The sequence below is a fragment of the Mugil cephalus genome, chromosome 17 (genome assembly GCF_022458985.1).
Source record: "Mugil cephalus isolate CIBA_MC_2020 chromosome 17, CIBA_Mcephalus_1.1, whole genome shotgun sequence".
NCBI lineage: Eukaryota > Metazoa > Chordata > Actinopteri > Mugiliformes > Mugilidae > Mugil > Mugil cephalus.
Genome location: NC_061786.1, coordinates 13,411,124 through 13,428,698, shown reverse-complemented (window position 1 = coordinate 13,428,698; position 17,575 = coordinate 13,411,124). Strand labels below are relative to the sequence as shown.

The following is a 17,575-nucleotide window of genomic DNA, read 5'->3' as shown; positions in this document are numbered from 1 at the left end:
AGCTCAGAGTTCATATATATGTGTGTGTGTGTGTGTGTGCAAAGGAAATGTGTGGTTTTATTACTCCAAAATGCTTAAATACAGTTAAAACTTTGAAATTAATATTATTCTAACAGTAGCATAAAAGTATGAAAATAACATCATCGTCATTATTTTTGCAAGATACACCGATCAGCCACAATATTAAAACCACTTGCGTAAATATCATTGACCATCTCCTGACAATAAAATGTTCTGTTCTGTAAATGTCCACCCACCTGTAACCAGACCAGGTCCCCTCTTCACATGACCTACATGATGACGTAGAGGAGGTACTTCTGCATTCAACACCCCACAGTGTCACTTCTGGTACTCATAATTTACAATTTTCATTTTAGATGTTTGACTTCATCATTATCTTTGTCAGCTCTCATTTCTGTTCTTTACTGAGAGACTATAAATGTATTTGTGCTGGAGGGATCTACTGTACAGTAATGAGATCTGCTTCTAAAAATGTTTCCTTCATTACCTTGCAATTTTGAAAAAGCCCTTCACGCAGCTGATTAGATACAGTTACGTAAGTATGTGATGTCAAACATATTTATAGCTATTTAAAGAAAGCTATCGGATAGTTCATCCTTATACCCTCATCATGATAAAACAGTTTTGTGTTGCTATATTCTCCAGTTCCTCCTACTCACCTCCACATGAGAGCTTAGGGGAAATATTTTTTTACTCTTTGATGTGTGATTATGATTGCTTTTGTGTAGGGTTGCTTTGATTAAAAAAAAAAAAATTAAAAAAAAAAATGCTCATCTTCCACAGACGCATGACGCCCCGCCCTTCGCCAACGAGGGCTGATTATGAAACTGTAAGATTCGGGATGCCATGTAAGCCACTCAGATTTTTGTTCTCAGCCTTGCGTCTGTGATTCTATTTAAATCGGAATTATTTTCTGGTTCACTCAGTCTATAAAAAGCAATGTGCCGTGGGTGCTTTCAAGAATAGAACAACAATAAAGCGTGATCTCTTTTTAACTGATGCCAAGTAGAAAAAAAAAAAAAAAAAAAAAAGGACTCTTATGAAATGAGGTGTAAATGCAGTCATGCAGTCGGCAAAATGGGGAAATGTTCTGCAGATGACTGCTTTTGTCGAGGAGTTGAAAGAAACCCTAAGGCAGCGGTTTAGTTAAGCTGGTGGTGAGGAATAAATGGAAAGCAATCCGTTTTTGGATTCCGTAAAAATGTTAAACTTGGTCTGTTCTCCTTCCTTTCTGTTTGCTTATGTAACTCTGTTGACAGTCTAGATGTTGTGGCGGCAGTGCGCGAAGCCACATCCCCTGTGAGATTGTTTTCTTAAGGTGTTTATTGAGAAAGAGGTGTTGTTGGCTTAGTGGGAGAAAGAATTCAAATCAATTTCTGACGCTTGTCTTTTACAGAAGAAGGAGTATTGAGTCATGTATGTAACCTTCCCAGTTGTTTACTTCTGATTTTGTTCAGACCTTTTGTTTTTTTCCATCTTTCTGCATGTAAGTCCCTCTGCCTCTCGCTGTCTCGCTGCGTAATGCTGTTTATTGACGGCCTGTACCCAATCTGAGGGCCTTTGGGATATTCAGTCGAGCATCTGTTGCACTGGTGCTTCTTTGGTTGTCAGAGACGGATGTGGAAGCTGTAGTATAAATGTTAATTCCTTGTTATTTATCGACCAAACTCATCCTTTTAAAGTTTGCAATCACACCAGCGCCCCACTTGCGCTCATCTCGGTTGCCATGAGGATCCCACGGCTTTCAATTAGATGTGTTTGAAGTGAAAGAACAGAGGGCTCTTCCTATCCTCTGGTGAGGAGTCTACGATTCCTTTTTTTTTCCCCCTCTCTTTGTTTGTCAGAAAATGGCACCCATTCCTCAGAGCGCCGCAGTTTTCTCCGAAGCTCTCGGTCCGCCTCGGGTTCTCCCCCGCCCGTGTTTTCCTCCTCTCTGTTGTGTCTGGTATTGTGGCGGAGGTGATGCCCGCGTACGGGTCGCAGAGTCTGCCTAGCCCATCCAAAGATTTGACCTGATTTCAAAGCAAAGCAATCAGTGGAACCATCGGCACGTGTCGCTCAGTGCGTCCTCACCCTCTGTCTCCCTCACACAGATACGCGGCCGCTCTCCAGCTCCTAAGCTGCCGGATTGGGTTAAAACGCTCAACAGCTGCTGGTGGCGTACCAGATGTGGGCTGTGGACAAAAAAAAATGAAACATACTATGCTACTATACTATGTCAGTTCCCATGTTTGGCAGTTTTGTAAAAGCTGTCTGCACACAAACTGCAAATAAATCTGCAAATGTAAATGTTAATGTTCTGAGAATTATTAGTTTTCTGATGATATAGGATGCACTTTTTTCAGCCTAAAAAAATGAAAATTAAACATTTAAGTTAAAGCTTCTTAAAGTTTCAGCGTGGCTAGCAGAGTGCTTTTTTATTTCTTCATATTTTTCTGTTTCCTGTGCAAACGGAGCTGAAGTGGCTGCCCACTCTGCTCTGATCATTCAGCTCCAGCGACCTACATGTTCAAGGTAAGAGCTGGACACAGCAGCGCTGCTCGCGGAGCCCAGACGCAGGGGCGACACAAGAGATTTGTAGGAAGTGTGTCACTGGACGTGACATCAGTGTACAGCCCCCGTGTGTATGATCAGTAATCAACTGCTGGAGCAGTTTTACAGGAAATTGTACAAATGGAGTGCCAGTGTTGGGCCAGACAGTAATACAACATCAAATTGAATCTGGTGAGCAAATTAAACTTGGAACTGGATCGGTTCCATAGATACGCCAGGCACACCGAGTTAATACAATAGATAAGAGATAATTACTTTAATCCTTGCCTAAACTGATAGCTGAACATAGTCATCCGTCATAATTTCCCACTTGTCCAGATGTGAACAGCTTTAACTTGCTCGACCAGCAGCTTGACTCAGACAGGGGAAGCGATCGCATTTTTACTGCTGAGAAACTAGAAATGAAGCATAATTCTTTCACTTTTAGACTCAAAACAGACTTCATTAAACAGATTGAATATCAACAAGAAGAAGGCTTCTTTTCACACTGCTCCTGAATAGCTGCCAATAACAATTTTTGAAGATTACGTAAATCCAAAGGGAAGAGACTTTCGTGGGTTTTAGTGTATCTCCATTGCTCGGAACTAAATTCCCAAAATCCTCTTTTCAAATCGCTGTTTTCCTCCGATGCTAAATATTTAAAAATCACAATAACAATATTCGAAGGACTTTTTTTTTTAAGATTTTATTATTTATGAGTAGCACAAAAAATACATTATCTTCTAAATCCTGATTGTTGCATTAGGTACCTGTCCATAAACAGCATTTATATGAATATTAGAAATCCTGCTAGTGTCATTGCACACAGATCTCCCTTGACAACAGGGTTGCTGTTTTTAATTAGGAGGAAAGAGTTACAGCCAGAGCTGACCTCTGGGAGTTGTCTGTCACTGTTAATTAAAGTTTGATTGCCAGAAGTCATGTAAGACTATCAACAGTTTTCACATCCAAACGATTTAACACTGCACCATACACGTCCCCTGCTCCACATATCATCCCGTCAGCTTGTCTGCGGGACTGAAGCCACCGGATAAAACACGTTTGTGGCTTTGAAGGACCGTCGATCCGGGCTGCTTGTGTTGTGTCATTTACAGTTGATGGTCGGCGTCTGCTCCTCCGAATCCTCAGGTACTCGCGCTGTCCTCTCCACCCAGCAGCAGGACCTATTTTCACTCAGCCGCTCACTACTTTTAGTGCTCTCTGTTTTAGCCCTGCTCTCTGTGTTTCTCTGTTCTCCCCCCGCTCTTCCTCACCTACACTCAGTGAATCTGTCTCTCTGCCCCGTAGACATTCTTTTATCCTCCCATCCCTCTGTCTCCCCCTGGCTCCCTGTGCCTGTACTTGGCTGCTTGCTTTATAAATAGCTTGGCCTAGATTACAGCAGCTGCATTGGCGCTGGCACCATGGGTTTGGTTTGGCAGGGCTGAGTGAGGTAGCCCGTTGTTAGGATGGGCTGCCAGGGAAGTGATGGAGCATGAGTGCATGTCCACATGCGGGTGGAAGTGGAAGTGGAAGAAATGACGAGGATACCTGCAGCCTGCCTGCATGCCTGCAGCAGCAGCAGCACAACTCTGAAGTTTGTTCTCACACTACATTTGATTTTTTTTCTGCCGCCACATCACACACACGCAGTCCCCCCCACACACACACAGGCAAAGATATTCTGTCACATTTTTACGCTTTTCTATTCTGAGTGAAAGGCTGTAGGGCATTAATGAATACGACTGGCGCGAACACAATGTATCGTTGCATGCGGTTATTGTTTGCGTGCATGCACACATGTGTGCACTCGGAGCATGCGCACACCATGCCCACCGTGATGATCCACTGCCCTGATTTCCCCCTCCCTCCCGCTCCTCTGCAGAGCTCCACTTCGGAATACAAATTGTGCTCGTCAGTTAAGTCTGAGGCACAGCAGCTCACCCTTAAAGCATCTCTGCTGCCTCTCTGCCTGCTCCTTTACTCAACTCTTATAAAATGCACGTTGGAGACTCTGCAAGAACTAGATTTCTAACATTTTGCTGCGCGTTATCTTCATACTGCATCCACAGTCATTCATTCCTATGAAGAGTTGGGGGTTAGGTTAAGGCAAAAACACTAGCTGACCAATGATCACATAAATCTGATAAACTTAGTGTTATTTATTTGCACGTTGCAATGTTTTCACTGTATATTTGACTCTACGAGGGCCAGTCGTACTTTAGCTTTTATTGCATCACTACTGAATTAGCTACAGCTTAAGCAAATGGATTATACTTGAAGTAACTGTTCTATTTTGGGAAGTGCACTTTAGATGGGCTGGTTGTCATATCTGTTGCCTCTGGACAGAGTCAGACTAGCTGTTTCTGACGGTCTTTGCACTAAGCTACGTTTAAATGCCACACACCACACGGATGTAAGGCCAGTGACAGTCACCTGACTCTCAGCAGGAAAGCAAATAACTGTATTTCCCCAAAATGTCACAACATGTTCTTGTTGAATATGTAATTTACATAATCTCCATAAATAGGATGTTGACGACACGAAACAGTGATAGTTTCCAAATTATAGTTATATTATGATAATACATAGTAGAATGCCTACTCCTCTGTTATTAAAATGTCTTAAAAGGTTAAAATATCTTTTTACAAACAAGCGGCCACTATTCTCAAATTCCGATTCTTCTTCCAGATTGCGTCAAAGCTTTATATTTGCCAACACAGAGTCTCGTTTCGATGTTTGCCGACTGTGAGGCCGAACAGAGGGAATTGTGAATGAGGAGGAGAGAATTGAGAATGAGGGGGGAGGAGGAGGCGCAGATCTTCAGAATGAGGCCAGCGAGGAGGAAGAAAACTGCCTCATCATCCTCTGCGATCCATCCTCATCAGCCGCGACAAAAGGGATCAGAGGAATGCACCGGCAAGCCGCCTGTGATAGTCCAAAACATCCAGCTGTCGATGCGGCGCGCTGCACGACAGCAGCATCGTCGACATGTACGATCATGTTGATTATAACTAACTTTTATTTATCTTTATATTGCATCAACTTTCCTCCTAAGAGCAAATATGTGGCAACAGCAGAAGTACACCCAGAGGGTTGGGAAAGCTATACGTGCAGCTGTTCAGATTAAACTCTACCAGGCCGAATGTGAGATGCAGGCCGGGTGGCTTTGAGAACTATGATCCAAATCGCTGTGCATCAGCAAGCATCTGCTCAGCTGGAGCTTCCAGGAGCAAGACAGCGGAGCTCGACTGTCTTTTATTGACCCAAGGCTTTGTAAATAGGGGCAAGTGAAAAGAGAATTTTCCAGCAAGGCATAAATAAATGATCACAACCTTTGGCTGGCTACATTAGCTCCAAGAAAACAGAGTGGATTTAAGAGAAAAGGCGACATGGAGCGCCGCTGTATTGCTTCTGAGCTCATGATTAATGAGCTATCGGGGGGTGGTGGTGGGGGGGTGAAATACACCTGTCAACTAACATCTTCTGAGCTGCCTGTTTGTACCATAGCATGACCTTAAGGAGTAAAACGGATTCACTCCCAGCAGATGAAGCAGCTGACGGTGCTGCTCAGACGCAGGCCAGCGGCGTCTCGTACGTGGTGTTTTTTGGCATTTACAGGCGGATTTTTCCAGACTGAGTGACTGACTGATGCTGTCTGCTGCAGGAATGTCACAGTCATCCGCACATATCTTTCTCATGTTCTCCGTCTGCACCGTGTGGACAATGCCTGACACGCACAGACATAAATAGCCCTCACCGCCTAGAGCCTCAATATTAATGGCTTACAGGGACTTAGCTGTCTCGGCTGGTCCGGCAATTATGAAATGGAGGACGCGGGAGAGCGGGGGAAATGATCTGAGCGATGGAAAGAAGACATGGTTTGTTATTATATTATGCAACGGCCTAATGTGTGTGGGAATTCGCGAAATGATTGGTCTTCAGCCATGATGGAAACTCAGCGGATCATTGTAATTAAAAGAAAGGAGCCGTGGCAGCAGACAGCCTCGTCAGCGGCTTCATTGTGACTGATAAAGAGCAACAGTACACTTAATCTATAATCAACAAGTCAGCGGTTAAAAGCTCAGTCTTTAAAAAGTTTTTTTGCATCCGTCCTGAAGGCTGTAATGCCTAAATTAGGAGCCCGTTGTTGTTAATGGCATCGTCTTTTGAGCTTTTCCGCCATTTAGCCACGATGATTGTCTGTTATTCTTAAGCCCATGAAGCCGCGCGCATTTCAACTGAAGCTAACTTCACGCAGCTGACACGCAGGGTTATGCAATCGTGCCTTGACGGGGAAAAAAAATAAAAAATAAAAAGTGCAGTAGATCACTTGGTGTACAGAGCTGTGGCTAAGCCAGTAAACCGAGTTCATGAATCACACATGGCAATATGCTACTTTGAGGATTTTATCATTAAACCATAGCACTGAATCCCGGGATAGTGCTTGTAAAGTTGATGGGACGCAGCAGATGGGCTCGGGCCAAGGACGACCGACGAGCCTGATGGCGGTGGTTTCTGACATTTCTTGCGCGTTAATACAACGTGTACTTGCCACATTTGATTCGGCTGTCGGCAGCTCAGACCATGAGAGCGCCTTGATCTGATAGCAGAGCGATGACACAAAGCGAGAGGAGAAGAAGGCCGGTGACCTAAAAGTTCCATTACAATGCATTTCATAGTCCGGAGTGTTACTTGTCATGTGCAGTTTTTGAATAGGCTAAAGGTCAATGTTGAATTCACGCACATTTTGTCCATGGCTTTCTAGTATAAATGCTACATTAAACAAAATACTAACATGAAGCACTGAGGAGGAACGCATTCAACTCTGGTTTAAAATAAATCAGACATGTACTCACATAGCCTAAACAGTTTTCTTAATCTGATACATACTTTCTTGGTTTTTGGCACATAAATGTTTTTGTTTTTTATATGTTTTTATTTATAATTGTGGGTGCAATGTTTTGTCATAACATTGTCTGTTTCAATACTGTCTGTCTGTGTCCTTTTTAGTTTATTTTGACATCTCTCTGTGTCTGGTTCTGTAGTTGTCTCTTGCATGATTGTTGTTTTAAAGTCTTTGTCTGTGTTGTGTATCTGTCTTGGGACTACGGCTGAAATTTAGGATTTAGTCGCATTTACACTGATGACTAACGCGTCATTAATGTACATTGTCCTAAGTCAATACAGTAATAATAATAATAATAATAATAATAATGATAACTTCACATGTTCCCATGTTCAGTGTCAGTGTAAAGGAGCTTCAGTCAGAGGCTGTAAGTAAAAGGCTCTCTGCTGGAATGGCGGTGTGGGTGACACTGATGTTAGTTGGTGTCCAGTTTTGCATGTGACGTTTTTTTTTTTCTTCTGCACAGAAACGGTGAATATAAATCAAAACCTAAATACGATATAAAGCGGAATAAACCGGACCGCGGGTTCTGCAGTGCGCTCCGCACGGTTCGTCGAGCGCTGTAGTGGCGTAAAACACCACGAATGTGAAGAGGGTAATGACGTCAATGTGTAGCCAGGGGGAGGGCTGGAGCGAGGGAGAGAGGGAGAGTTTGTGCGGCTGCTGCTGCTGCACCATCACTCTCATCAGCGCGTTAGTGCAGCGAGAAGTCCAGCAGCAAACTCTCCCAGCTCCTTAACGCACCACCGACAGTCCGCTGGACTTAATCTGCAACTTCAAGGTGGAAGACCCAAGATAGACGCCTAATCTGCGATCTAACAGAGACGACGAGAAAGACTTTTAATCCATTTTTGGGTTTTTATCCCAACCACGCAAGGGAATGCCATCGATAAATATGAAACTGGAGATGGTGACCATCATCGCCTGCGAAGTAGACACCGAGGTGTTTACATCAGACAAAATGCAGGTACGGTTACACCTTCAAAAATTGCAACCGATCCTGATTTTTATCCTCGCGGTGTGGTCGTGCAGCTTTTTCTGTTTTGTTTCATTTTTCTTTGCCTGCATGCTGCCCTGTAGAAGCGCATGCATGTCTCGGCGGTGACGTTGAATGCAGCCCCTCTATAACAGACGAGGATTTTTATCAATGGGAGCCGCAGCTCGTCCCGCCTGTGCCTGGGCACCGTGATTGACGTTGGGTGAATTGCAAAAAAAAAAAAAAAATAGGCAGCGGAGGCAAGGATTGCAACCAACCAAAGCTGCCCCCCACCCCCCCAAAAAATGCGCCGATTCTTGCATCAGTTGTGTGTGTTAAGTTTGGCGGCGACGTCAATTTCGAGATGATGCGCAAGTTGAATGGGTGTGATGAATTGTCCATGCAAGACACATGCAGGCAAAGAAGTGAGGCAGTTTTTTAGACGCAGTGGCGACCAGACCCTCTTCTCCCTCTGTAGCTATTTCCTCATTACAGCAGCATTGCAGGTCCTCTAAATGATCCGAGAAAAGACAATTAAATAAGAGTTAAATTGTACAAACATGGCATTATGATGCTAAAATGCAGCAGTATGAGTAATCCTTCCATGACAGTCTGCAGGGGTGCTATTGTTGCCATGTATTCCTCTTTAATATTAAATACGTGTAACTTAGCATTAATCTACGTAAAATCATATTGATTTGTCCAAAATCCCCTTAGGACACATCAGATCAGGCACAGCTATTGGTTGTGTTACCTGTCAGTCACAGGGTAGGAAGGCAGCTACACTTAAATGTGTTCAGAGTGAGCCTCGGGAGCCCCACCTTTGGCATCGCAACATGCCAGTTTCGGGGCTTAAAAGGCCACACAGATGGTCTGCCAAAGCTTGGCTCACCCACTAAACCCTTTGGAAATTCCATGTCAGAATATATTCCCTCACCTGCTGGCTGCTTGACTGCTCGTCTGATTTGACTCATCACTCGAGAGGCAGAGAGGGAGAACAAAAAGAAAGGCGAGCACAGTGCAGCCGAGGGGTGAGAGTACAAGTTGGATCCCCCATGATTATGATCAAGGTCTGTTTAGACACACAGAATCGCCTGTGCTCTTCGGCGCTGATGTGCTCCGGTGCGAACTCCCAGTCACCCCACCCACCGCGTTCGGCCATATTTTAGCATTTTCCCCCCTCCCCTTAACTCTGCGTGTGTACTGTATGTACATGGAATCTAGATCACGCGCTGTTTATGTGGTGGCACGATACCCTGGTCATTTATGCCGCTGAAATTATTCTGCACATACAAGCACACAAACAATGCGAGTTGGCCACTGACTCACCCTTTGGTCTGCGTTCACCCAGGGAGCCAAGCAGCTGCTGCGTTTGCTCCCAACTCTCATTACAGCTTCTAACCACTGCAAGGTGAAATACACCAATGTGTCACCCTGCAGTTGTTCTATAATTATCGGGTAGAGGACGTTGTCCTTAAGCGTTCCTATGGAATATGAGTGAAATCAAGACAACTGTGGAGGCTCAGATATGTAGCTTGTCATTCATTTCCTTGTGATTCTCTTTTTTTAAAAGCCGGCTGGCGCTGTGAGAACAGCCGTCCTCCCCGAACAGGCTTAACGCAGGAACGTGCAGGACAGTGTGATCAGAGGGCAAGTCTTCTCTAAAGCTTCCTGTCACACAAGCTCTTATCAGCCCACTTCTCCTAGACGCAGCCAAAGGGAAGGGGTTCTGTGCACAATTAAAAGAGCAGACAGGGGGTTGACTTTCGAATGGCACAAAGAACACTGCTAATCCCGGTTTCTGGCACACGGGGAGTGACGGAGAGCGCTCGGGGAGAGGGCAGATTAAAGCCGGGCACGTGGGGAGCGGCCTCTGATTGAGCTCACCTCCCTGTCAGCTCGCTCTTGTTTTTATTCTCATTCAACAAGATCCGCGCCCGTCCGAGGCTCCTGTTTTTTATTAATACGACCAAATCCCGAAGAACGAGACGCGATAATCTGACTCCTGCTTTGTTGCACTTTAGGTGAACTAATATGCGGATCGCTGCTATTTATAGATCCTTCAAGAGGGGAACATAAGACGCTGGCGTCTGGATGGCCGACGCGAAGAAAAAATGAGTGAATCCATTTTTAATTGGAGGAGATGCTGGTGTGAATGGCCGCGGTGATTCAGAGCCATTGTTTTGACACGGCCTTGGCTCCCTCCCTGCCGGTTATATCATTAAGGACCCAAACAGAGAGACAGTGGATGGGACAGGTTGTCATGATTATAATGGCAGAGCTGGGTTACAGTAGGCTTTCTTTTCTCTCTCTCTCTCTCTCTCTCTCTCTCTCTCTTTTTTTTTTTCCAAAGTGCTCCAGAGAAAACAAAAGGGCTCTTGTTGTTGTGAGGTGGCCAGAGCTGCGGGTTGACTGCGGACGCTGTAATATGTTTGTATGTTCGTCACAGCACTATCATTACCTGGAAAAATCTACCAGCATCAGCAGATGATAGCACAGGACACATGGTGAAGGTCATAGCATGTTGGCAAACAGTGGCTGTATTACAGAGCATATAGCACAAGCCTTCATAGTTACCTCTCGTGCTTGATTTGATACTGACATTTACATGTTCTTTATCTATTTATTTATCCACCTGCCAGTCAGGTAGCTTATTTATTTGCTCTTTTCTGCATGCGTAAATTATTAATTAGCCTGTCAACCTGCTCTTTCTCTTGACAAGTGCCTCTCCGGCTCCAGCCTGTCACCAAATTTAACGTCTTTATTTTAATTATGAGGCCATTAACACGTCCATGTCTAGGAGAAAAAAAATAAAGGATTTGAAGATTATGACCTCTTTGCACGTAATTATAGAGGAAGTCGTCATGAAAAGGCTGAGTGTGTGCTGAAAAACTAAAAAGGACAGCTATTTTCAACTTGTGCCTTGCTCTCCCACACACTGAAGACTGTAGTAGCACTCACACAGTCACACACTCCAACCACAACAGTGAGTCAGCGAACTCACAGACCTACAGACAAACATCTCTGTCAGCAAACACAAAAAAAAAAAAAAAAATCCTCGCAGAGGACGCCGGGAGAAGTTTCCATCCGCCTGGCTCACTTTCCGTTCCTTCTTCCACCCGTCTGTCCGCCCGTCCATCTGTTTATCTGTCACTTGTGTCATATGTCTGTTCTCAGGCTTTATTTTCGCAGAAGCACGCCGGTTATTGTGAGGAGGGAGGAGAGATTTGATGACTAGTCGGCTACTTGTAGTTCAGCACAACTGATTTCTCTGACGTCTGAGATGTTTTTCTGTTTTTTTTTTTTTTTTCATTCTTTCCCACTGCCTTTTTTTTTTTCCATGTGCGGCCTTATGTAACATGTTGTCATCCCCCTTGATTTATAAAGGTTATTTTGGGCATGTAAGCAGAAAAGCATGGCGCAAAGCAAAACAGTGTGTAGCATTTTATTCATAGCAGTTTCATTTATCCAATGTGTGCCTCTTCTCTGGGGTACTAGTAATAGAAATAGAAGGGTATGATGAATTTGAGGGGATTAGACAGAATGTTTTCATAGAGATGCAGTTATTTTAATTATAAATAATTGTTCAGGCTCTTTTAGTTGCTTGATGATTTGGCTCGTACAATTATTTTTTTTGGTCCAAGCATCGGTTTAAAACACATTCCTGGCACATAAGGCAACTAGTTCTCAAATCATAGGGGGCGGATCTATGTTAAATTAAATTGTTCTTGAAATTTTGCCAAAAATTGCCTCAAAATACTTCCAGAAATAACTCCAGTGAAGATGGTGCTCATATTTTTTCCATTATTTTAGACATCTAGACTGATGGATTGCTTGTCCCAGTGGAGGAGCTAATGTAACACTCATTAAATGTACAGCCCCTTTGCTCTGCAGAAAAGTTTTAATGTTTTACGGACACAACAGCGGCTTCGCTCCTACGTGGTGCTCATCAGCCGCATATGAAATCTCTTCTGACCAGTTGTTGGGTGAAGTAAGAGGCAGAGGAGCACAGTAGGACAGGTGGGATGGATGTAGACTGTGACGGTATCATGTTCTGTGCTGGTAGGAAACCAGATCTACACCTTGGCAAGCTTGAGCGATCCCGGGTCTGAGCAGTGGGCTCAGGTGCGCCTGCTCCCCCAAAGTCTGGGCACTAGGCAGGTGGAGATGGGCAGTTCACATTTGCCTGAAACCCTAGAGAAGCGCCGGGTCTCAGGTGTCGGCTAAAGGCTAGCGTGCACCGACCGGGGTGACGTCGAACAAAAGCGCGGCCTCCTGGACGGGGTGTCTGGTTACTGTGAGGCCAAGACGACACGAGTATGAAGTGATAAGATTAGAAGCAAAGGAAAAGGTCCTGCAATGGAATGTAGAGGCCAACAATAGACTCACTCAGGAAGAAGAAGAAGGAGAAGAGTGGGAAACGACGTCATGCCGTGATTGACGTTTGTTACTCGGGGTACAGGAACATAACTTTCTCGTCAGAATTTCCAATTGGATTTCCAGCCTAAAAACAAAAGGTTTTGAGAAGACGAGAGACACTTGAAGTGCTTAAAATAGAAATGCCTAAACAATTACCTTGGAAAGTACGGCTTCAGGTCACAATATGGACCATCTTGTAGGTTACACACTGCAGTGCATACAGCTAAAAGCAAACTGTAGCAATATTGGATAAAGCAGTGTTTACATTTTCAAGCACTTACAGTGTCGAAATGATTAATGAGTCAATTGATCCACATAAAAAAACAATCCTCTACGAAACTGATTAATTATTCATTAAAGCCATTAATTACACAGAAGTGGCAACAATAATTTCAGCTTCTTGAAGCATGAGCATTTTTATCTAAGTTAGGATTGTTAGTACTTGAGGTGTTAGTGTTAAACAAACACCTCAAGGTTGTTTACTGAAGGTATTTGAGTAAATGTACTTAGTTACTTTCTATTAGTGGGTGTTGTGCACAAGCTCCACAGCGATGATGACACAAGATAGGTAAAGAAAGAAGATAAAAGGAAAGAGAGAGCCGCAGGAAGAGACAGAGCGGTGGTGGGGAAAGGAACAGAGCTGATCTGTTCATATGCTATGACCTAACTTAGGCGCTGCATCTCTCAGCCACCTTATGTAATGTTGTGTAAGTCTTTGGATTACAGTCACCTCTAAATTCTATGGAGCTGTGTGGGAGCTGATGTGGCCACGCACGCATGTTTGAAGTGTGTGATGTAAGATGTGTTTGCATGCGCGTGTGTGTTCAGCTAAGTGCTGCCGAAGAGAAAATGCTGCCGCCTCAATAAAACGCCATAATGACCATATTGGCGGTAATAGGATTAATGTGTCCCCGCATGCCGTAAACTGATTTCAAGCTCCCTGCCGTGGACACATTGTCCCCAAAGGAGTGGCGGTGTAGCGTCGCGGCGTCGGCCCCTTGTCAATACGGCTCCTCGCTCGCTGTATCGATTCCACTGTAATAACACTTGCCCCATTCGCAGTCCTCCCAAGTGCTTATGCCGCCCTCACCCTGCAGACACAGCTATTAATCATGGGATGTTTTTGTTGTTTTGTAACAGGGAGGTTTTTTTTTTTTTTTTTTCTATGCTAATATTTATGGCTGCTTTGACTAAAGCTGTGTTGGCCTACATGTTGAGCTCGCTCAGAGTTTAACCCATGATACTGAGTCCGTGGCAACACATTACCTCATCCAAGTTCATTTTTACTGGGAGCTAACCGTAGCCTACGTTCATTCATACGGCTGAAACATCTAAAGCGTAGCTGCTAGCGGTCTAACATCACCGAGCAGACTGTGACCTGTAAATTCAACAAAGAATATTGTAAAATACACTTGTTGTCTCAAGTATTTTATATTTTTGTACTAAAATAGTGTTTCAAGCCAACATTGAGTTGCACATTTATGTCCTCCCTCAATCTGCATCGAGTCTGTCGCCATAGATTTGACCTGTATTTAAAAGTAAAACATTATTGCGCAGCATATCTAAATGTATTGAATGCAAATCAGAAAAATATAAGATACCTTCGACAACTGTTATTTCCCTCCTGTTGTTCCCTTGTAGGATCACTTAGCACCTTCATAATGACATAATTCTACTCAAGTTGGAGCATTCAGTGACGACAGACATGTCTTTGCATAAATTACCAGTCAAATATTCCTCCAAACTGCCGTTAAGATTTAAATAAAAAGAGTAATTAACTGTCGGTTCATGTTTAGTGACGTATTAGCAGCACAGCTCCTATGGTTAGCAGTAAACTGAAATTAATTGACACACCTGATATAATAATAATAGTGCATCCTGTTTATTTATATAGGTAGCCAAGCATTAACTGGGGAGTGGATAATAAGTGCTGAGATGTGTGTGGTCCGAACCTGAAAAACGAGTGGAAATATCCTCAGACTCAGAGTATTAGTTTAACTTTAAACCATGTTTATAGTCATGTCTGGCAAGCTGTGAGGTGTGCTGTTTTTGTAACATAATTCATGATAGTTGTAACTGTACACAAACATGACTGCAATGGAAAGTTGGCTCTGCTTTACGGAATAACGGTGGAAAAAAAATAAGGAATGTGATAAGGAATTGTGTGTTGGAACAGGCATGCATGCAGGTGTGAGATGTTTCTTCCAGCGCCGTCTGTTGTCTCTAGAATCAGCCTTCCTTCGGCCTCATTAGACCGGTTCCTGTTTGGCCCTTTTTGGAGGACGGTAATTAAAAACGATGGTCCACACACTTAAGAAATGAATTTTCTTAATTATTCCAGCGCGTTCTATTTTTAGCGCGCTGCTGTCCCTGACTCAACCTGAGGCTCCGTGGCCTAATTTGTTGGTTTTCACCCAAATCCCGTCGAAGCACGAGGGTCTGGATTAGACCGCGCTAAAGCCACGCACGTGACGCGGAGAAAGATGAGTGATTTGCCAAGCAAAATTAATCATACACAGTGAGCACATACACTGAATAGCCCTTCTTTACGTCCCAATTAGGCCCTGATAATCTTTTCATTTCGATCCAAAACGCCAAATGGTGAAATTCATCGTGGAATTGAACAAGCTCGTGGATTACAGCCGTGGATTGTCCAATCCTAGTGCCAATGAGATTGAAATACTGTACTGGCTTAAACGAGAAACCAGAGTAAAGTAGAGCACTGTCATCCAGTCAGTGTAAATTGTTGTGTTGTAGTTTATATCAGATGTTCTTTCGTTCCATGGCGCGTTTTGACCGTTTCATTGAAATCTTTTATGATTGATGCCTGTGTCATTAGTACGTTTGCAGGCGCATGGCTCATCAAAAGAAATGTAGCCGTGCTCACTCAGTGACGGCTAACAAACAGCTGAATAATAATAATAATAAAAAAACTCATTTAACTCCCTAAACTGCGCGGTGAGCTGACAAACACAACAATGAAAGCCGACAGCACGTAGGAGCTTTTGTCGAGCGCCGAATTTTGGAATATGATTTGCCAAGAATAGATTTAGAAAGTGGTATTTTCGACTCTTTTGAAGTAGACTGTCCGTCATAGTGTTGGCTCAGAGAACACGGTGAACCCGCAGGTCTGCCGGGTGTCATCGAGTAACTTAATCCTGCCTTTACACAACATGGGAAAACATTTAAGTCACTCTCATCCGTCACAGGGTTCACACTTAATTCTTCTGCGTGATTCAGTACCTAGACATACTTTTATACTTGTTCATTCATCAGTTTTATCGCCCCTCCTGTCTCCCCTCTCCCTCGGCACGGCTCCGTCGGTCCCAGCTTTCTATGGCCGTGCTACCTGACGTCCCCCGCCCCAGAAGAAACCACGTTGACATTGCCCAATAAGCCGACTGATCTTTTGTTCAGATGATTGTGTGTCAGGACCACTGGCTGGCTCTGTGCTCGCTGCCGTCCCGCGCTGCTGAATGTGAGTCATGCCCACAGTCATGTCCTGTTGCCGCTGTGATGACAGCCTTTCCATTACCGTCAGGAACATAACTGCCTCATTACCCTAGAGGCAATCTGCTGAAGGATGGCCCTGCAGCCACCAACGGAGTTGAGTGCGGCTCACTAGCGAGCTTTAGATCTCCCCACGCTGGTCCTTTATTGTGCAGGTTTGCTCTCTGCCTCTTTGTTGAAGCTCTTTGTGCATTGTGATTTTTTCCCTCAGAAAATGAGTGGGTTTTTGCCAAAAAAGTGTTTTATTTCACTTTTCTTCACATATAAACACACGCAAAGAGGACTGTGGCGCATTAGCAGCAGCTCATTTGCATTTTCTCTCAATTTTCCCTCCACTCTCTATTTCCAGATGATCTTTATGAGAACAATAAAGAGGACTTACTGTAAACTGTGGTTGTCCTCTCACAGCGGGAAACGTGGCAGCTTTAGACTTACGGGAAAATAAAATAGTAGGTAATTTAATCAGTAGACGTCTGTAGAGTATTTTTTATTAGCCTTTATTAGTATCTCTATGCAGATAATATTAGTATATTCCAAGGAGATCTTATATTTATTTACTTTTTGCAAAATACCTGTCACTAATTGAATATAAACGGTTGAGCTGCATGGTTAGCACACTGTCAAACTAAGGGAAAAAGCCCTTGGAGGGGGGAGGGGGGAATATACGATGTTGCAAACTGTAGCCTGCGTGTTTCCTCACAGTGAGTTTGTGCAACAGCAGTAAAGTAACAACCTAAGACAAGAAAGGAAAGAAGGGAACCCTGGGTGTGACATAAGGGTGACACGGAGAAGCGTACGGCCGGCAACGATGACCGCACTTTCAATTAAGCCGAGTTTGTCAGCTATTTGAGACTTTGCACTTCCTCCTTTGGGCCTAAACGCGTCACATTTGTCTTGTTACATAAACAACACCTGCGAGTGGACACGGTCTTTAACGTGAAAAGGAACCGTGAGGTCCGCAGTGATCTGATCTTAGAATATGTACAACGTTGTTGCGTTTTCAGTGACATTTTCCTGTATGTGGGATAAAGCACGTATTCCACCCGCTTCTGCAATCGATGTCATCTGGCGTGGTAAGAGTGAAAAACATGAACATGCTTGCTCCTTCAGTCTCTCTCCAAATACAGTAGCAGTAGGATTTTGTGCAGCTATAACCAGCCTTTCTCTTCAGACACAGCCATCCGTCGGTTTGCGCTCGCACTGCCGCC

At 44.0% G+C, this 17,575-nt stretch overlaps 1 protein-coding gene across 3 annotated transcripts in view; it reads left to right on the top strand.

The window, feature by feature from the left end:
- rcan3 (regulator of calcineurin 3) overlaps nt 1-17,575 on the top strand; it is a 37,495-nt gene that overhangs the window by 8,442 nt on the left and 11,478 nt on the right. The window contains exon 1 of one of the 3 annotated variants that reach the window (XM_047610561.1): nt 8,111-8,429. The exons of the other annotated variants lie outside the window; for them this stretch is intronic. Coding sequence (XP_047466517.1) covers nt 8,343-8,429 — 87 coding nt within the window. The 5' untranslated portion in view covers nt 8,111-8,342. Of the gene's footprint in view, nt 1-8,110; nt 8,430-17,575 lie in introns of those variants that run through there. 3 annotated transcript variants of the gene reach the window in all.